The sequence below is a fragment of the Pseudochaenichthys georgianus genome, unplaced genomic scaffold (genome assembly GCF_902827115.2).
Source record: "Pseudochaenichthys georgianus unplaced genomic scaffold, fPseGeo1.2 scaffold_602_arrow_ctg1, whole genome shotgun sequence".
Lineage (NCBI taxonomy): Eukaryota > Metazoa > Chordata > Actinopteri > Perciformes > Channichthyidae > Pseudochaenichthys > Pseudochaenichthys georgianus.
This window is the reverse complement of record NW_027263160.1, coordinates 1,709-23,252: the sequence shown is the minus strand read 5'-3', so window position 1 is coordinate 23,252 and position 21,544 is coordinate 1,709. Positions and strand designations below refer to the sequence as shown.

General features: G+C 49.0%; 1 protein-coding gene across 1 annotated transcript in view; it reads right to left on the bottom strand.

Annotated features, from left to right (window-relative positions):
• The window catches only part of hivep2a (HIVEP zinc finger 2a), a 39,396-nt gene extending 19,648 nt beyond the window's left edge, over positions 1-19,748 (bottom strand). The window contains exons 1-8 of the mRNA XM_034079382.1: positions 19,671-19,748; positions 18,261-19,574; positions 16,302-18,163; positions 15,818-16,078; positions 13,466-13,634; positions 13,284-13,377; positions 11,325-13,077; positions 10,046-10,203 (exon numbers count right to left, since the gene is read on the bottom strand). Of these exons, the coding sequence (XP_033935273.1) occupies positions 10,046-10,203; positions 11,325-13,077; positions 13,284-13,377; positions 13,466-13,634; positions 15,818-16,078; positions 16,302-18,163; positions 18,261-19,245 (5,282 nt within the window). The 5' untranslated portion in view covers positions 19,246-19,574; positions 19,671-19,748. The remainder of the gene's footprint in view (positions 1-10,045; positions 10,204-11,324; positions 13,078-13,283; positions 13,378-13,465; positions 13,635-15,817; positions 16,079-16,301; positions 18,164-18,260; positions 19,575-19,670) is intronic.
• Positions 19,749-21,544: the final 1,796 nt, after the last annotated feature.

Here is a 21,544-nt window from a genome sequence, read left to right as displayed (position 1 = left end):
CATACACCTGCCCACACCATAACCCCACCACCACCATGGGCCACTCGATTCACAACATAACCCTACCCCTACCCCTAACCCTAATCCTACCCCTCACACCAGATACTGCCTGGTTTTCGGACCCCCCCAGACCCCCCCAATAAAGCAAAGCTGCACGTTTCAGAGTGGCCTTTTATGGTGGCCAGCCTAAGGCACACCTGTGCAATAATCATGCTGTCTAATCAGCATCTTGATATGCCACGCCTGTGAGGTGGGATGGATTATCTTGGCAAAGCAGAAGTGCTCACTATCACAGATTCTTTCAGATTTGTGAACAATATTTGAGAGAAATGGTTATTTTGTGTTTATAGAAAATGTTTTAGATCTTTGAGTTCATCTCATGAAAAATGGGAGCAAAAAACAAAAGTGTTGCGTTTATATTTTTGTTCAGTGTATGTGCGAATGACAATAACAACGCCTTGTTGACCTTGCCTTGTTGATGTGAACGTTGAGTCACTTATTGGACGAAGAGTACGCTTGTTGGACCTACCCGCCTTCGAAGATCTTGATGCGTGACGGTTCGGCGGATGGTTGTTTGGCCGAAACCTCCTTCTCTACTTGCTCCTCCTTCGAACGATCCCACGACACAACGCCCTTCATCTTCCTCCCGAAATGACTGACATCAACTGGCATCAACTCCGGTTTCAACTACAGGGGTGTGACGAGACGAGAAGGAAGACACAGAGAGGTGAGGAGAAGCATTTATCAGCCTTTCACAACCTTTCCTGTGCTTGTGTTTCTCCAAGCGACTTACAATAAGTGCGTTCGACCAAGAAAATACAAACTTGAAGAAACAGAATCATAAAGTACATCAGGCTTCATCGAGCAACAACATTTCAAGTGCTACTCAACTGGCTTTAGAGGAGCCAGTCCTTTGTTAGTATATAAGTGCTTTGTTAGTAGTTCTATCCTCGAGGTGGAGTCGAGAGAGATGAGTCTTCAGTCTGGAAGGTGTGTGAGCTTTCTGCCGTCCTGATGTCAATGGGAGCTCATTCCACCATCTTCCACCAAGTCCCGCATAACTTATAAAGTCCTCCTCCTGACCTACAAGTCCCTCCATGCCCTTGCCCCCCAGTACCTATCGGACATCCTCCACCCCCATGCCCCACCCTGGAACCTGCGGTCTTCAGACTCCGGCCTGCTTACCACCCCCCGCACCAAACTGCGAACCTTCGGGGACAGAGCCTTCAGTGTGGCAGCCCCCCCCCTCTGGAACGCTCTCCCTGCGGAGATTCGCAACATCCCCACACTGGACGCCTTCAAAGGACCCTCAAGTCCCATCTGTCTGCCAAGGCTTTCGGCCCCTACATCGATCTGTTGTTTTGTCTGTCTGACCTTTGTTTTGTTTTGTTTGTGCTTGCCCTATTCCTGTCAAGCGACCTTGGGTCCCTTGAAAGGCGCTATAGAAATCTCAGTTATTATTATCTTGGAGCCAGGATAGCAAACCCACGTGTTTCTGCTGATGGGAACTTGGGTCCCCTTCGCAGCGAGGGCGCATGTACGTTAAACATTTCTGCACAGCCCTCCAATTTGAAATATAACACACTGCAGTTCGTTATGCATCGTCATATATGTATTGTACGTTGTATAGTGGTTTTTGCTTCTATTGTAAAATAGTTCCGTTTCGTTGTATCGTTATATGTTTGACCTCTTAAAATGTACTTTCTTGTGTTGTTTATGTTTGCACAAGCATACACCAAAGCAAACTCCTTGTGTGTGTTAACGCTACAAACTCGATTCTGATTCTGATATGGTTCTGGTTGACATACCTGATCCAGCCTCAGCTTCCAGGCCACAGACGACACCAGCTTTCCAGAGCTGGGAGGCGACATGGCTGCGGTTGAGTAAATCCAATCAGAGTCCCTCCTCTGTTTGGACCTCAGTTGGGCCAAGGCAGCCTTGGTGCTGAGGTTCAGAGGATTGGGGTTGTATGAGCTCACATACCACGAGTTGTAGACGGAGCTGTGCAAGGTCGTTTGGGTGCTGTTGGGTTTGGTGTAGTTCAGGAAACACCAGCTGACTTGGCTCATCGTGCGCAGGCTTAGGGAACTGGCAAAACTGCTCGGCCACATCGGTGAGAAGCAGCGTCTTGCCCGTCGTCTGGCCCATCGCTCCGGATAATCCTGCGCTTTGGTTGGCAGCTAGCTGAACTAGCATGTTCACAGGGACTTTCCCGGGTTGATGTGTGTTGTCGGCGTCCTCGGCATCGTGGGAGGACACCATGGACTGGGGGCTGGAGCTGAACTCTGGGATCAAATCGTCCACATCGAGTTCCTCCGGGGAGTCCCGTCCACCTGAAGACGGTGAGCGATCTGTGACAATCTGAAGAGGGGGAGTGAAGCTCTCGGCCCGGGGAACGTCAGACGGCTGGGGGGCAGAGGATCGGACGGGAATGGCAATCTTGGTGGCAACGGGGAAGTCACTGAGTGGAGGAGAAGAGGACATCCTTTCCGAGTCATCCATGGATCCCTCGCTCTTCAGACGGGCTCGCTGACCTCTGCCCTTTTCAAGCTTGTTTTCACTTCCGCTCAGCTCCACTGCACTCATCTCCTTGACGATCTGTCCATACATCCTCTCCTCCTTCACTCTTTTCTGCTGCTTCGTCTCGATGCAGAGCTCCAGAGAGCTGGTGGGGAAAGCATGCGCTTGCTGCCTCCGATGCCAGATCCCGAGGCGTCTGTGGTGGATACGGTGCCTGATGTGAGCGACAGTGGGATCCCTGTGTGTAAGCGTTGCTCTGGTAGTGACTCTGGAGCCTTCCAGGCGGGGTATAACGCAGCGCTGCACCATCGGTCTGTCCGAGGAAGTGTGATAGGTTGAAACCGACCCACTTATGCCTCCGCCAATTCCTCCAGGTGGCTTGCTGAGACTTTGCTGAGACATGCTGTTGTTGTCCGCACCCCCAGGCCTACCCCCGTGTGCCCCACTTCCATGCATCGCCATCAGCTGGCTTACACTGGTGTACATAACACTACCGTATGACGGCACGTGTGTTTGGATCCGCACAGGAACCACTATACCCGGTAGAGCGGCGTGGGAGCCCAGGTTTTGGGTAGCAAAGACAGGTTGGACCTGCAGAAGCATGGAGGTGGTAGTGTGCTAGGTAGTGAATGCTTGGAGGAAACAGAAGCAAAGTTCTGCTGGGACATGGGAGAGGTGCGAGATGACAAAGAGGCAGCGTACATCTGAGGACTTGGGCTTTCTGATTTCCCATCATGTGGCTGCTGGTCGTGGATCTGCTGCAGGGAGTGGAGTGGCGGTTGTTTGTGCAGCGGGTGTCCAGATATGGAGCCCGGTGATCTGATGTGGAGCTTCTGGAGTTGCTGCTGGGCCTGGAGGGTCAGCTGCTGTCTGGATGCCTGACCGGCCTCCTGGCCCCAGTAGATCCCTGGCTGCTGGTAGGAAAGATACGGAGGACCAGTCTGGTAGTGCTGGAGAACTTCCTTATTCATGACTTCGTGACATTGATATTCTCCTTCAGAGGACGAGCCCTGAGCCTGCAGGCGATGCTGATGGGACCTATGATGGAGAAAAGATTGAATACTCAAATGTTCCTTCAAATCAAGTACAAAAGAAAATGTAATAGTAGATCAGTTTGAGATGTAGGCAACTGTTGAGTCCCGCTAGTTATGAATGAATTTGGTTGAATTTGCATTTCACTTCAGAGCTAATAAAAGCTCTATCAGTTATGTTAGGGTTTGGCAAGGGAACCCATGATGCTTTACCTGGCATAGAGAGGTTCATCTGCAGGCTGTCCTCGCTGATACTCTGCTGCAGGAGGTGCTGGTGGTGCTGTTGGTGTTGGTGAGATACAATACCTTTGCATAAAACACAACAGTTAGAACCCACACTCCCGTAACGGCTAGAGACTGGATGGCACGGTTTAATGTGCAATGCAAGACTTACCGCCAGTGCTACTGCCCACTCTCTTGGTTCTGCCGGGTGTATCGCTGCTGCTGTGCGGGGATCCTGATTGGCCGGGCCATGCCCCATGTTCCAGAACCTCCTGTTTGATGGACATCTCAGCACCCATTGGTTCCTGCACCACTGCCTCTGGATACACACTCAGTGAAGCCTGTCAAATGTATGTGGAAGCAGGGAAATTGGTCAGTCATTATAGAATTACAGTATAAAGGCCTAGAAGGAGGTGAAGTCTGGACAATCTGACACGCCGGAAAAGACCCATTTTCCTTTTTACGGTACGTCCACACAGCAGCTTTTCAAAAACCGTGAAAAGCTTGGAGCTGGGCGTGTCTGACAGCTTGGGGATTTTTTGCGACCAACAACCAATCACATGAATCTCCCGCCCCCGACATACAAAGCAACAACCCCGGGGATTTTATGCGAGCAATATATATATTAGTGCTGTCAAAATTATCGCGTTAACGGCGGTAATTAATTTTTTGAATTAATTGCGTTAAAATATTTAACGCATTTAACGCATGTGCAGAATGGCCCGCCCCATACGTGCCACCAGTGGCAGCGCCAGGGTATGGCTGGGGTAGGCTACACCCATACCAAGAAATGGCTTAGCCCCACCATGACACATGATGTTAAAGTAAGCAAAATAAAGTCTGCCAACTCGCGGAGTAAATTGCACAGACAGCAGTTAGTCAGACTGATTTCAGTAGCCACGGTTTTGAAAACTTTTGTCACGTAGTGATCGTCTTCTCAATAGAACATCTTTGATAACGGCGTGGTGTTGTTGCAGGAAGTCCCGACGCAGAATACTCTTGCTGTAGTACAGGGCAGAGCCATATAATAGTAATAATATGGCTCTGGTACAGGGGTGCACATAACTGGTACGCAGGGTATGTGCGTAATCTGAAATGCGTCCCGTCACTTGTGTCACAAAGCGCATTTGCGTACCGACGTACTTGTGAAGCTTTTCCAGAAGGCGGTTAGATCCCCGGACGACAGAGTCGTCTCCGTAGATTTTCAAATCTACAGATTTTGTCTACTTTTGTTCTTATTTCTTATTAACTTATTAGATTGAGTCCAATAAAAACATCCAGTTTCCCCATGAATAAATGGATAAATGCATCTTTAGAGTTCTCAAATAACTCTTCAAATTAGGCGAAATCCCTCTTCGGTTGACCTGGTCAGAACGCACACACACACACACGCACACACACACGCACGCACACACACACCGCACGCACGCACACACACACACACACACCACACACACACATAACTAAATGTAGTGGAGATGTCTTTAGTTCACCGGCTCAGACGCTGAACTGGGAAACAATGCGCGTTCCACCTCTGGGTTTAGAGCTGTTCTAAAACAGAGAACCACAGTCCTCCCTGCAGCCCCACTTATCCCTTTACAAGACTCTTAAAAAAGCAAAACCCTTAACTGTCAGACATGAAGTCCCTAAAGAGGCTCCGAGTGAAACAACGGGCCCTTGGCAGGCGGATCGGGCAGGAATCCGTCTGTCACGGAGAGCACTGACCGCCGACCGCCGGTCACATGCTGGCGGGTTCAGGCCGCTCTCCTGCAGAAGCATCGTATTCTGGTTGTTTGGGAAAACGGCTTTGTGGTGGACGGGTGAGAACACGTCTGGTGTAGTGTGTTTCCTGTCCCGTCTGTCGGCTGCGGGGATAACTAGTTCAGGGCCTCGTGCGTCGAAAAGAGGTCAAATATGAGATACATCAGACAATTCAATTTGTCTTTCAACGGCAGTGGGAAATGCCTCGTCTGAGTCCAGACGTTTACACAGCTGCGTCCAGTTTCACGAAAATGAATTATACTCAATTTGGTTTGATTCTGTTTTGTTCCCAGCACACGGTAAGACCATAAAGCAGATTGTCTTTCACAACTTCGCACACTTCCAAGGGACTCAGAGACGTGGAAATGGATTCCTCTCCTCGGCCAACACAGAAATATTTCACTCCCGTCCGTTTCTTCTTTTACAGGAACTGAAGTGTGTCTGCTTGCTTAGTACCTGTATGCATTAATGTAAGTGCGTGTGTGTGTGTGTGTGTGTGTGTGTGTGTGTGTGTGTGTGTGTGTGTGGGTGGTATGTGTGTATGCTTTTATCCACTTATTGCTTCTAACGTGTCCTTTGGGGACAATGGAGAATTACTTCACTGTCTGCTGCATTTAATAACCCTTGCACGTGTGTGTGTGTGTGTGTGTGTGTGTGTGTGTGTGTGTGTGTGTGTGTGTGTGTGTGGTGTGTGTGTGTGTGTGTGTGTGGGTGTGTGTGTGTGCTTGTGGGTGTGTGAGTCTGGACCGTCTGTCTGTTCCATTGAGTTCTTATTGGCTCTACTATAAGACTATAAAACATCACAATACGGCAGGAATGTCTCAAGCGACAGGTTTTCTCGCCTCACCTCGTTCGAACAGACTTTATTCGACCACTGAAAGCACCTTTTGGGACGCGCTCCTCTGCTTCTCTATGCTTAATGCGACTGTAATAACGGGATAATCAATGATAAAGGATCTTCTTGGCTTCAAGGCTAATAAAAAAAGCTTTAATTGTCTCTAAATGCACCCCCGCATCGCGTTGTGGATGAAAGACAGTCAACATAATTTAATGTTGAAAAATTAAAAACATTATTTTGATCAAATTGAAAGTCAGCTCACCACGCAACAGATCTCTGTGTTTAGGTATAGGGTGTAATGTTACGATGCTGGTGCCAACATCACACCCAAGCATACTTGCCAACCCTCCCGATATGATTGCCCTCTCCCAATTTCTGACAAAATCAGATTTACTCAGGACTGTTTCCACCCGACTTTAACTAACCCATTGTTTGGTTGCCATGGTAGCGCGTCTCTTCAAAGTCTGAGAGGGTGAGGAAGATAGTGACAGAAAACTGAACAAGAATCGACAACTCGACCCGCTGCTCACTCCTCCCCCGATGATCCACCCCCCCCCCCCCCCCGCGGAGGTTTTGAAATGCTCCCGATTTCTGAGGTCTCAAGGTTGGCAAGCCTGCATCCAAGTCCTACAACACATATGTATCTTGCAATCCTATAAAGTCTCTCTACGCCATAAGATGCCAGAGTTAAGAATGCGTTTTCAAAGAAAGCTGTGCAATGACTTTGCCTAAAGATATTACGATGAATAATTGTCATAATGAAGATTTAAAATCCGAACAATGTCTGAAAAAGTCGGTCCTAATGTCGAATGTCAATGAAATATAAGGACAGACGAATACAGATCTGAGGACACGGCACAGGCTAGCATCAGGAGTGTTTCCGTCTCTTCCGAACACTTCCCGTCCGGAAGCTTTTTTTGCGAGAGAAGAGATTTTGTCTTGAGCCAAGAAGGTGTTTCGCATCCGTGTTCTTCAGGTTTGCTGTATGTTTATGAAGCTGCATACAAAAGATGTTGCACACTCGAAAGAATATCTCATTTTTAGTTGAGGAGAAAAACGCTTTGAATCATAAATTGTCGCATCAGTTAAAAACAAATCTGTACATTTTTCCTTAACAGCTTTTAAAATAACAACTTAGTGAGGGACGGATCCCACTTCACACCCGTCTATAAAAGAGCGGGAATTATGACGTCCAATTACAGCGATGCGGCGCGAGCTGTTGCTCAGTGAGGGGCTTCCCGGGCTCAGGCTCTCGGCCCTCACTCCAACAGGCGAACCCGAAGAATCTTTTTTAATTTATTTATTCTACTAAAATCATAAAAAAACGTATAATTCACACACACACATGAACACAATTAGTAGAAGCGGGAGGGCTGAAGCTTATGGGGAGTAGCCCTCGTGTTCATCATCATTAGCATCAATATAATAGTGGAATAGGTTGTTAAAGGATTTGTTTCAGACTTAAGAAGATGTTCTGATTGGCTGAAACAGATGTGCTTGGAGTCCGTAGGAAAGTCATCTGGGTTTGTTGAGCTGTGAGGATGATTTGTTATGAGAAGAAAGCAGCTGAATAGCGGGGGTTAGGGGTCTGTAGGTGACTCTAACGTCATCTCATCAGGAGCCCGTCCTCCAATCTCCTGCTGGCTTACATTTCTAAAAGTCGTTCTAAAACTTGTTATAACTTTGAGTTAGCGAACATAATATCTATTATCGGGCAACAACGCGTTTAAAGGTCAACTCACTATGACTTCCAGACACCGCTTTGATGTGTGAGCTGATGGATTGACTCTTGACTCTGGAGGAACCATAATGGCTTGGAATCCGCTTCCTCAATTTCCTCTGGTTATTTTAGCAATCTCAGACCAAATTACTGTCAAAATCAGACCCAATGGTTTCTCACCAAAATTGATTTCCGACCTCCTTTTTTCCATTGGCGTCCAAAGTAACCGACTTCACTTCTATGTCATGGATAATGATGATGAAGCATTTGTGTCTTGATCGAATATAGGCCTTTTAAATGAAGATTAATTTACACGTTGATTTCTTTGGAAGGCTAACTTTTTTCCTTTGATTATTGACTTTAAGGTCTCGTTGGGGTTCGGATAATTCGGCAGCTTAATCCCACCCAGTCACAGACGAATAAATGGACTTCCAGTAATACACTCGGTGGGCTTTCTGCTCGTCTGGTCTCTCAGGGAGGTTACCATAAACTCAAGTCTACTTTGTATGATGTAATCCACCGTAAGCTCACGGGCAAACAGCTTGAACTAAACCCCTATCTATTGTCCAGGGACTACCATTCAAAACTCTTGAGTGCTATTCATCTAGAACAGTGCTTCTCAAAGTGTCCGCGGACCACTGCGCCCCCTAGTGGTCCGCGAGTATATTGGTAACATTTCACATTTGAAATAAATAAATACATTTAAGTTTTCCACACGCTCGCGGGAATATCTCCGCAATGGAGCGAGCTAAAGTTTCTTTTGATGTCATGATATAGCCCAGGGCAACACCTTTGTCACACATGTTGCCACTTGTTTGTACCATGTTGAGGCGATTTGTAATCTGTTCTAGAAAAAACGATGTGATTTTGGATATTTGTGGAGTTAGGTGGTCCTTGGTATGAAAAAGTTTGAGAAACACTGATCTAGAACACTTTAATATCACCAAATAGAACACTGTTGAACACCTGCACTAGAACCTCCATAACATTCACCTGTTTGCAAACGTAGAAATTATGTATCTAATATATCATATTCCAATTACTTGTATATAGACTCTGATTGCACTATTTCTATTCGATTTGTATTTACGGTGTTGCGCTGTTGGAGGAGCCCGTGCCCTAAGATGTTCATTGTCATAACTGCACTGTAGCAGAGTTCCCGTTAGAATATTTTTTCTCCGGTCAACATGTCCGTTAAAGTTTAAATCTTCCGGACGAATGAGAAAAGTGCCGGTCAAAGGTCTTCATCACCAACAGATCAACCCATCCAGGACATCTCTTTCTCACATGAAGTGCTAGACGTTAGACATTAGGATGAACTATTTGCGAGTTGCGCAACTGATGCGGTGTTGCGCTAAGCGGAAATTATTTTTGAACGGACACTTTTAGGGTTAGGGTAATGTGGCTTGTGTTCGTCGTCCATAACATACACCTGCCCACACCATAACCCCACCACCACCATGGGCCACTCGATTCACAACATAACCCTACCCCTACCCCTAACCCTAATCCTACCCCTCACACCAGATACTGCCTGGTTTTCGGACCCCCCCAGACCCCCCCAATAAAGCAAAGCTGCACGTTTCAGAGTGGCCTTTTATGGTGGCCAGCCTAAGGCACACCTGTGCAATAATCATGCTGTCTAATCAGCATCTTGATATGCCACGCCTGTGAGGTGGGATGGATTATCTTGGCAAAGCAGAAGTGCTCACTATCACAGATTCTTTCAGATTTGTGAACAATATTTGAGAGAAATGGTTATTTTGTGTTTATAGAAAATGTTTTAGATCTGTGAGTTCATCTCATGAAAAATGGGAGCAAAAACAAAAGTGTTGCGTTTATATTTTTGTTCAGTGTATGTGCGAATGACAATAACAACGCCTTGTTGACCTTGCCTTGTTGATGTGAACGTTGAGTCACTTATTGGACGAAGAGTACGCTTGTTGGACCTACCCGCCTTCGAAGATCTTGATGCGTGACGGTTCGGCGGATGGTTGTTTGGCCGAAACCTCCTTCTCTACTTGCTCCTCCTTCGAACGATCCCACGACACAACGCCCTTCATCTTCCTCCCGAAATGACTGACATCAACTGGCATCAACTCCGGTTTCAACTACAGGGGTGTGACGAGACGAGAAGGAAGACACAGAGAGGTGAGGAGAAGCATTTATCAGCCTTTCACAACCTTTCCTGTGCTTGTGTTTCTCCAAGCGACTTACAATAAGTGCGTTCGACCAAGAAAATACAAACTTGAAGAAAACAGAATCATAAAGTACATCAGGCTTCATCGAGCAACAACATTTCAAGTGCTACTCAACTGGCTTTAGAGGAGCCAGTCCTTTGTTAGTATATAAGTGCTTTGTTAGTAGTTCTATCCTCGAGGTGGAGTCGAGAGAGATGAGTCTTCAGTCTGGAAGGTGTGTGAGCTTTCTGCCGTCCTGATGTCAATGGGAGCTCATTCCACCATCTTCCACCAAGTCCCGCATAACTTATAAAGTCCTCCTCCTGACCTACAAGTCCCTCCATGCCCTTGCCCCCCAGTACCTATCGGACATCCTCCACCCCCATGCCCCACCCTGGAACCTGCGGTCTTCAGACTCCGGCCTGCTTACCACCCCCCGCACCAAACTGCGAACCTTCGGGGACAGCGCCTTCAGTGTGGCAGCCCCCCCCCTCTGGAACGCTCTCCCTGCGGAGATTCGCAACATCCCCACACTGGACGCCTTCAAAGGACCCTCAAGTCCCATCTGTCTGCCAAGGCTTTCGGCCCCTACATCGATCTGTTGTTTTGTCTGTCTGACCTTTGTTTTGTTTGTTTGTGCTTGCCCTATTCCTGTCAAGCGACCTTGGGTCCCTTGAAAGGCGCTATAGAAATCTCAGTTATTATTATCTTGGAGCCAGGATAGCAAACCCACGTGTTTCTGCTGATGGGAACTTGGGTCCCCTTCGCAGCGAGGGCGCATGTACGTTAAACATTTCTGCACAGCCCTCCAATTTGAAATATAACACACTGCAGTTCGTTATGCATCGTCATATATGTATTGTACGTTGTATAGTGGTTTTTGCTTCTATTGTAAAATAGTTCCGTTTCGTTGTATCGTTATATGTTTGACCTCTTAAAATGTACTTTCTTGTGTTGTTTATGTTTGCACAAGCATACACCAAAGCAAACTCCTTGTGTGTGTTAACGCTACAAACTCGATTCTGATTCTGATATGGTTCTGGTTGACATACCTGATCCAGCCTCAGCTTCCAGGCCACAGACGACACCAGCTTTCCAGAGCTGGGAGGCGACATGGCTGCGGTTGAGTAAATCCAATCAGAGTCCCTCCTCTGTTTGGACCTCAGTTGGGCCAAGGCAGCCTTGGTGCTGAGGTTCAGAGGATTGGGGTTGTATGAGCTCACATACCACGAGTTGTAGACGGAGCTGTGCAAGGTCGTTTGGGTGCTGTTGGGTTTGGTGTAGTTCAGGAAACACCAGCTGACTTGGCTCATCGTGCGCAGGCTTGGGAACTGGCAAAACTGCTCGGCCACATCGGTGAGAAGCAGCGTCTTGCCCGTCGTCTGGCCCATCGCTCCGGATAATCCTGCGCTTTGGTTGGCAGCTAGCTGAACTAGCATGTTCACAGGGACTTTCCCGGGTTGATGTGTGTTGTCGGCGTCCTCGGCATCGTGGGAGGACACCATGGACTGGGGGCTGGAGCTGAACTCTGGGATCAAATCGTCCACATCGAGTTCCTCCGGGGAGTCCCGTCCACCTGAAGACGGTGAGCGATCTGTGACAATCTGAAGAGGGGGAGTGAAGCTCTCGGCCCGGGGAACGTCAGACGGCTGGGGGGCAGAGGATCGGACGGGAATGGCAATCTTGGTGGCAACGGGGAAGTCACTGAGTGGAGGAGAAGAGGACATCCTTTCCGAGTCATCCATGGATCCCTCGCTCTTCAGACGGGCTCGCTGACCTCTGCCCTTTTCAAGCTTGTTTTCACTTCCGCTCAGCTCCACTGCACTCATCTCCTTGACGATCTGTCCATACATCCTCTCCTCCTTCACTCTTTTCTGCTGCTTCGTCTCGATGCAGAGCTCCAGAGAGCTGGTGGGGGAAAGCATGCGCTTGCTGCCTCCGATGCCAGATCCCGAGGCGTCTGTGGTGGATACGGTGCCTGATGTGAGCGACAGTGGGATCCCTGTGTGTAAGCGTTGCTCTGGTAGTGACTCTGGAGCCTTCCAGGCGGGGTAACGCAGCGCTGCACCATCGGTCTGTCCGAGGAAGTGTGATAGGTTGAAACCTGACCCACTTATGCCTCCGCCAATTCCTCCAGGTGGCTTGCTGAGACTTTGCTGAGACATGCTGTTGTTGTCCGCACCCCCAGGCCTACCCCCGTGTGCCCCACTTCCATGCATCGCCATCAGCTGGCTTACACTGGTGTACATAACACTACCGTATGACGGCACGTGTGTTTGGATCCGCACAGGAACCACTATACCCGGTAGAGCGGCGTGGGAGCCCAGGTTTTGGGTAGCAAAGACAGGTTGGACCTGCTGCAGAAGCATGGAGGTGGTAGTGGTGCTAGGTAGTGAATGCTTGGAGGAAACAGAAGCAAAGTTCTGCTGGGACATGGGAGAGGTGCGAGATGACAAAGAGGCAGCGTACATCTGAGGACTTGGGCTTTCTGATTTCCCATCATGTGGCTGCTGGTCGTGGATCTGCTGCAGGGAGTGGAGTGGCGGTTGTTTGTGCAGCGGGTGTCCAGATATGGAGCCCGGTGATCTGATGTGGAGCTTCTGGAGTTGCTGCTGGGCCTGGAGGGTCAGCTGCTGTCTGGATGCCTGACCGGCCTCCTGGCCCCAGTAGATCCCTGGCTGCTGGTAGGAAAGATACGGAGGACCAGTCTGGTAGTGCTGGAGAACTTCCTTATTCATGACTTCGTGACATTGATATTCTCCTTCAGAGGACGAGCCCTGAGCCTGCAGGCGATGCTGATGGGACCTATGATGGAGAAAAGATTGAATACTCAAATGTTCCTTCAAATCAAGTACAAAAGAAAATGTAATAGTAGATCAGTTTGAGATGTAGGCAACTGTTGAGTCCCGCTAGTTATGAATGAATTTGGTTGAATTTGCATTTCACTTCAGAGCTAATAAAAGCTCTATCAGTTATGTTAGGGTTTGGCAAGGGAACCCATGATGCTTTACCTGGCATAGAGAGGTTCATCCTGCAGGCTGTCCTCGCTGATACTCTGCTGCAGGAGGTGCTGGTGGTGCTGTTGGTGTTGGTGAGATACAATACCTTTGCATAAAACACAACAGTTAGAACCCACACTCCCGTAACGGCTAGAGACTGGATGGCACGGTTTAATGTGCAATGCAAGACTTACCGCCAGTGCTACTGCCCACTCTCTTGGTTCTGCCGGGTGTATCGCTGCTGCTGTGCGGGGATCCTGATTGGCCGGGCCATGCCCCATGTTCCAGAACCTCCTGTTTGATGGACATCTCAGCACCCATTGGTTCCTGCACCACTGCCTCTGGATACACACTCAGTGAAGCCTGTCAAATGTATGTGGAAGCAGGGAAATTGGTCAGTCATTATAGAATTACAGTATAAAGGCCTAGAAGGAGGTGAAGTCTGGACAATCTGACACGCCGGAAAAGACCCATTTTCCTTTTTACGGTACGTCCACACAGCAGCTTTTCAAAAACCGTGAAAAGCTTGGAGCTGGGCGTGTCTGACAGCTTGGGGATTTTTTGCGACCAACAACCAATCACATGAATCTCCCGCCCCCGACATACAAAGCAAAAACCCCGGGGATTTTATGCGAGCAATATATATATATTAGTGCTGTCAAAATTATCGCGTTAACGGCGGTAATTAATTTTTTGAATTAATTGCGTTAAAATATTTAACGCATTTAACGCATGTGCAGAATGGCCCGCCCCATACGTGCCACCAGTGGCAGCGCCAGGGTATGGCTGGGGTAGGCTACACCCATACCAAGAAATGGCTTAGCCCCACCATGACACATGATGTTAAAGTAAGCAAAATAAAGTCTGCCAACTCGCGGAGTAAATTGCACAGACAGCAGTTAGTCAGACTGATTTCAGTAGCCACGGTTTTGAAAACTTTTGTCACGTAGTGATCGTCTTCTCAATAGAACATCTTTGATAACGGCGTGGTGTTGTTGCAGGAAGTCCCGACGCAGAATACTCTTGCTGTAGTACAGGGCAGAGCCATATAATAGTAATAATATGGCTCTGGTACAGGGGTGCACATAACTGGTACGCAGGGTATGTGCGTAATCTGAAATGCGTCCCGTCACTTGTGTCACAAAGCGCATTTGCGTACCGACGTACTTGTGAAGCTTTTCCAGAAGGCGGTTAGATCCCCGGACGACAGAGTCGGTCTCCGTGTGCACAGACAGGCTGCTGTTAACGTCGGTCTGTACAACGGACTTGTGCCAAAACTAGCCAACCGGCTGCGGAGGGAGACTCCCCCCCTCACTGGAGAACTGCGCTAAAACAGCTGATCACAACGTTCACACTCTGTGGTCACGAAGTACTCCACTAGCCCCCCCCTTCTGTCGACTTTCCTGAAGTACTCCACTAGCCCCCCCCCCCCCCGTCTACTTTCATGAAGTACTCCACTAGCCCCCCCCTCTGTCGACTTTCCTGAAGTACTCCACTAGCCCCCCCCCCCTCTGTCGACTTTCCTGAAGTAATCCCCGTTGATAGAAATCAACACGTAATGAATTAAGACCCCACGGTTTGATGATTGATAGGTGTGTGGGCTGTCTTTCATTTTGACATGCAGAATTTTTTCATAATAAACATAGATACTGTATGTTAAATGGATATATCCGCCTTCTTTCATTTATCTTTCCATTCCCACAACAATATACATAAAGAAACGGCATATTTTGGACATAGTTCGAATGGTGATTAATCTGATTAATTAATTTTTAAGCTGTGATTAATCTGATTAAAAATTGTAATCGTTTGACAGCCCTAATATATATATAAACTCCCCAAACAGGCGAAACCCTACCAGTTCCCCCCCCTGTCTCTGCCACCTCCCTCCATGCCTGGTTCCTCCGGTTTGTATCAAGGTAATAGTTCTGGTCGTAAAGAACCGGGTGATTTGCTCCCGTAACTTCTCGTTTGGAATATGAGGAAATGAACTGCGGTCTGGTTCTCCCTGCTTACACGCGGTTTGATTGGCTCGCGCTTCTACTGTCAGATTTGCATAAACGTGTTTGATTGGCTGGCGCTTCCAGCTCAGCTTCAAAAGTTGAACATTGCTCAACTTTGGAATCCTGGACATCCTGGAAATCTTCGCTTCGCTCCCCCACAACGCAGTTCGGCGAAAAGCGAGGCAAAGTGACGTCATCCCCATTCAAAGTCAACAGGCAGAGAAGCGGTGGAAGATTCGTCTGAAGCTGCTGTGTGGACGTACCGTTACCCTCGAGGTCAAGTGCTTTGAGGCTGTTATAAATCAACAAAATAAGTTGTTCTCTTGATAACAAACAGGCCATATGAACATCCATAACATTCATCTGTTTGCAACTTACAAATTATTTATCTAATATATCATATTCAAATGACTTGTATATAGACTCTTATTAGCCTGTGACCTAAGATTTCCATCGACATAACTACACGGTAGCTACAGTATGTACGAATGACAATAAAAGCGTTGAAACCTTGAAACCGAAGATTTACAATAGTAACGCTACCTGTCGGACAAGATATCCTCGCCGGCGTTCCTTCATTGCAGAGGCACTCGAGTATATCTCTCCTTGTCTCGAGGAGGACAAGCTTCCGTAGTCGAACGATTTGCTGCGCATTTCAGGAAACTCTGTGGGCAGCGTGCATGGGGCCTGCTCCGACGAAGACCTCCTCATCTCCCTCTGCTGGTGGTGGCTGGAATGACCACTGCCAGGTACCGTCAGGAATTCCGACTGCTTTGGTCCACCACCAGAAGTCGACGAATCATCCTGGACCAGAATCAAAAAGACAATTGGTAAAACGTGGACTTATGTGGAAGACGCTGCCTCTCATAGGTGATGCATGCCAACAGAGACTTAAAATACTAAACATACAATGGACCGGCATCTCGTGGACACATCTCAACGAAAACACGCCGTGCTGCTATCCTTTGAAGTAAATATGTAAGCACTTTTCTTGTTGTTCTGAATTTAACGTAATTCAACGGGGTACCTGTTTGGTGGGTGAGGCAGACTTGAGGCCTTCCTCTCTGTCGAAGGACATGGAGAAGGAAGAGGAGTGGGAAAGGTTGCTCTCCTGACTGGGGCTGCGAGAAAGGCTGGTGCACGTCGACTCGAAGCTGGATTCCCCCGACGAGTGCTCCATATCCGCCAGGCGCAACCTCTTCTTCTTGGGCGGTAGCTTTTCCGATGGCATCTGGGCGAGGGTATCACTCCTCTGTGGCAGCTGGAACTCCTCCACATGCTGCGGCTGCTTCTCCGGTTCCTTCGTCATTGGAGATTCGGTATCTTTATCCTCCGTGACCCTGATCTCGGGAACTTGGATGTTGGGTTGTCGGACTAGCTTGGGCGGGACTTGATAAGGCTGGCCAGGCGATGGTGCAGCTGACGAAGACGAGAGGGAGGCCAGGTCGCTGTCACGCTCTGTACTCTCTGCCCTAAGCAGTAGGGCGGACTCGGGACTCAAAGCATCCTCAAAGATATCTGTGTCAGATTGTTCAGAGTACTGGCTAGATAGAGCTTTCTCCGAAGGCTGATATCCCGGATGCTCAAAGGACTCTGACTTCTCGAAGGAATTTGGCCGGCTGAGGGAGTTGGTGTGCTGGATGACTGATATGACATTCACAGCTGCCTTCCTGCCCTCAAAGTCAGGGAATAATGCAATGTCCTCAGAGCACATGCTGGCACAAGTGTCAAAGCTGTCGGACTGGCTGTGAGCGCTGTAGAGAGAGCCCTTTCCTGTTGGAGTTCCCCTCGACCCATCAAAACTACCCTGTCTAAACTCGCAGTCCCCGATCATCTCCACTGAACCACTACAGCTACTGTCACAGTGCCCGGGGCTGTCCTCTTCATCGCCCACACTCTTCTCTTTCCTCCTTTTTCTTGTGGCGATTTCTGACATGCTAATTTTAGTACCATATGGGCTGTAGGAAATGTGCTCAGGGACCCCTGGGTTGCGTTCAACTAGCTTCATACCCATAGATGAAGCTATATTCTTGGGCATGTGTCCGAAGCCCTCAGCCTCCCCTACATGGGCTTCATTGGCTGAATGTTCAAATGCCGCCTGCCTTGTCAGTCTGCGCCCTGGTGGGTAAAACACGTCATCCGGCGCCATCATCTCATCGAATGAGTGACTGCCTCGAATTGCCGAGGGCACGCTTAGGTTAGAGGGGGAGGATGTGGGCATGGAGTTACTCCGAATAAGGTGCCCTGAATCTGACGGAGGCTCCAGAAGGCCCGTGCTGCTTTGACAGGGTCCTGTGGGATACTGCTTGGGATCTCCAGAGACTCCCACATCTCCCCTGAAACAGATGTGGTCCTCAGCTATCTTCCCCATATCCATAATAGCACCTGATTGCTTTAAGCTAGTGAGGCTGCTGGGGTCTGCGCCCGCCATGCCAACTGCAATAGACTGTCTGGATCTGGAGTCGGGTCGGCCGTACCAAGTCCGACCAAACATGATCTCTTCGTACGTCTTGACATTATTATTCGGAGGGCTGATCTGCTGCTCGGCGCTTTCAGAGCGGGAGAAGTATCCAGAGTCTGTGCTGCCCTTGCTGTGAGGACTGAGGAGGTTTAAGGACTGGGACATGATAGAGTCCGAGTCCTGGCCCTTCTTCTCATTTATCCTCAGGGCCAGACGTTGTTTGATGGTCGGGGAATCGTCCAGTGAGTGCGCTCTTATGCCAGCGTGTGATGCCAACATGTGGTGCGAACCCTTTATGTCCTGAAAGGGTGGGCACTCCATTCCCGTGGAGGGCACTCCCCCAGCCTTGGGTACAATAAGGATAGGCACTTTCATAGACCCCACGATCAGCTCTTCGGCTTGGTCTGCATATGCCGGCTCCCCACCACCTACACAATGGGAAAGAGTGGAGCATGGTGAAGAGAAGAGTAAACAGATTGTCCTTCATGCATTGTAAGATTTGTTATGGATGATTCTTACGGTTACCTGTGTTCGTGTCAGCTTCAAAGGGGATCTGCGGGATGGGGCTGTCTTTGTCCGTCAGCATGGTGGAGCCCTCCACGCCTTCCTCATCGGTGTCGGTACTCTGCTCTCCGTCTGAGTGGACCTCGGCGTCCCCCCCTGGAGACGCCTGGTCCATGTCCCCACCGCGAGCCACAGCTAGCTCTGAGAAGGGTACAAGTCCAGCCTTGATGGCATGAGCATGGGACTTGCGATGCTTGTAAAGGTTGCTCTTGGTTTTAAAGGAGAAGCCACATGGTACACATGGATATGGCCTCTCTCCAGTATGTGAACGGATGTGCTTCTTCAAGACGCTAGGCTTGGCGCAAGCTCGTCCGCAGTAGTGACATATATACTTACCGGGCTTTTTGGGCTTCAGCTCTTTTTTGCTGTAGCCCTCCTCTCCAGGCTCAGGGCCCGATTGAGAATACTGTCCGAAGGAGCTGGGTAAACTGGGAGATTTCTGGCGGGGAAACCTCCCGGCCCCAGCCCCGTGAGGATGAGTGTGTCCCGGGTGTCCTACAGGGTACAGATCATCCGAGGGCAACTGGCCAGCAAAAGGCCAGGCATGTGGCTCCAGACCTGGCTGGGGTTTGGCTCCTGACAGGAAGCGCTCAGGCTGGGGGTGCTGAGGGTACGGCTGGCCCAGCTGGTAGGAGTATCCCCTCGGGAACCCCTGTGCAAAGTGCCCTTGGGGGTCTTGAGATGGTGGGCCTCCCATGGCTCCAACTGCAGAAGGTCCTGATAGCAGCTTCCCAGAATTCCCTGTAATTGCGTACTTCTGTTGGGGCGCTGATCCGACCGTGGCACCGCACGGCAAACTCTCGCGGTGTTTGGAGTCGGGGTCGGCAAAAGTGCTTCGTTTTGTGTTGGCAGAAGGCTCGGATGCCCACTTTCTTTGAAGAGTTGCCTTCTCCTTCACTAGGTCCTTCCCTGGGCCTCTCTGCCCAGCTGGTTCACGAGCCTCCATTTTTGTGAAGCTCTTCCGGGGGGTTAGAAGAGGAAGGAGGGAGGGGATGCCGGGGTGTCGGGAGGGTTGTCAAGGGTTACAAGGTCCCAAAACTACCAGGCATGATAGCTGAACCTTTGATGGCTGCCAACAAGTTCACAGACACAGGAAGTACCCGTCCATCGCAGAAATAGACTGGAGAGCCCGGCTGGAAAGAGGAATCAGAGAGTGGAAGGGGAGCCTTCGTGGATAACATCAGAAATCTCCTTTGGCCATGTTGTAAACACTAATGTCGCCGCGCGTTGGTTTTCGTTCCAGTTCATCCAAAGACAGAAGAATCCTTGAGTAGTCTGGAGAGGACACGAACAGAAGAAACACGTTTGTAGCCTTGTGGAGTATTAGCAGCAACAGTAACAACACACTTTGATCAAAGGGGAAATACTAACTTTTTCTTCAGGGAAAATTGTTTGTCGCTCGTCGGTCTTTAGCCTCGGAAGTCATCCAGAGTCTCGATCAAAGACCTGCACCAAGACACACGAGAGAGGAAGACTATTAGCTTTGCTTTCCAACTTGTTCCAATAACACAAGACTCAGTGATGGCACAGAAACAAGTACTGACACCTCGTCCTACCATCAGTTGCTTTTGTGTTGGACAATGAGACATAACATTTTGGTAACACAAGCGCAACACACTTTGTTGTGCAGAGACTGATTCGGTTGTCGTGCCTGATGTGCGAATGTAAATGCCATTGATTGCTCACAGGAATCCATCCCTCCCTCCCTCCCTCCCTCCTCCCTCCACTCAGTGAGTCACCGTTGCAAAGCAAACCCACGCTGTTCCTAAAAAGACACAAAGGCTTATAAATAGCGCTTGTGGAAGTGACGTCGGTGTGTCATAATGTGTGTAGGCGTCCAAAAAGGCCAAGTCGAAGAGCACCTTCCCTTCCTCGCTGTGTGTTAAAGTTTGATTGGTATGTTGTCGTTCAAAGAGCAAGAGAACACACACACACACACACACACACACACACACACACACACACACACACACACACACACACACACACACACACCACACACACACACACACACACACACACACACACACACACACACACACACACACACACACACACACACACACACACACACACACACAGAGAAAGAGACACACACATACGTAGATTGAATACTCGCAGGCACTGCAGTAAACAAGGGGCATGTGTGAGTTTCCGTTGTTCAACGTTTCTTTACCGCACAACACCTGACAGCAGCAAGCCGCAGAGTACACACACACACACGCACACACGCACACACACACACACACACACACACACACACACACACACACACACACACACACACACACCTGACAGCAGAAAGCCACAGAGTACACACACACACACACACACACACACACACACACACACACACACACACACACACACACACACACACACACACACACACACACACACACACACACACACACACACACACACACACACACCACACACACACACACACACACACACACACACACACACACACACACACACCTGCTGAAGTTGCAATTTCACTTAGTATTTCCTCATTTTAGGGTTTAAAAAAAAAACTCCCACTCTGATTGCGACACACATTCACATCTATACACAAACACACACACGCACGCACACACAAACACACACACGCACACACACACAGTGCTGGTAAGCAGGCCTCAATGACGTGTGCGTCTCGGGGCCCGACGTGAGATCCATAAATAGCAATAGAGGGAAACAAGCTGCATTCGTAGAAGTAGGAATGTTAACTTTGGGCTACCTTGTGTTTTTCACCCCCATCTGCACACACACACACACACACACACACACACACACACACACACACACACACACACACACACACACACACACACACACACACACACACACACACACACACACACACACACACACACACACACACACACACACACACACACACACACACACACACACACACACACACACACACACACACACACACACACACACACACACACACACACACACACACACACACACACACACACACACACACACACACACACACACACCAGAAACATTATCTCAGACCTGGGTCATATCTGTCTGTTTTCCATGCTGCTAACAGTTCAAGAATGTGTTTGGAAACCCAAAGGACCGAGAGAAACATCAGTTTTCATTCAGCGAAGGATCGTTGGTTCGTCGGAGGGTCGGCTGATGTGGACAATCTGTGGACTTAGAGGCAACGTGTGAATGACAACTTTGTGTCTGGTACGATTCCCTAAAGGGTGAAGACACCA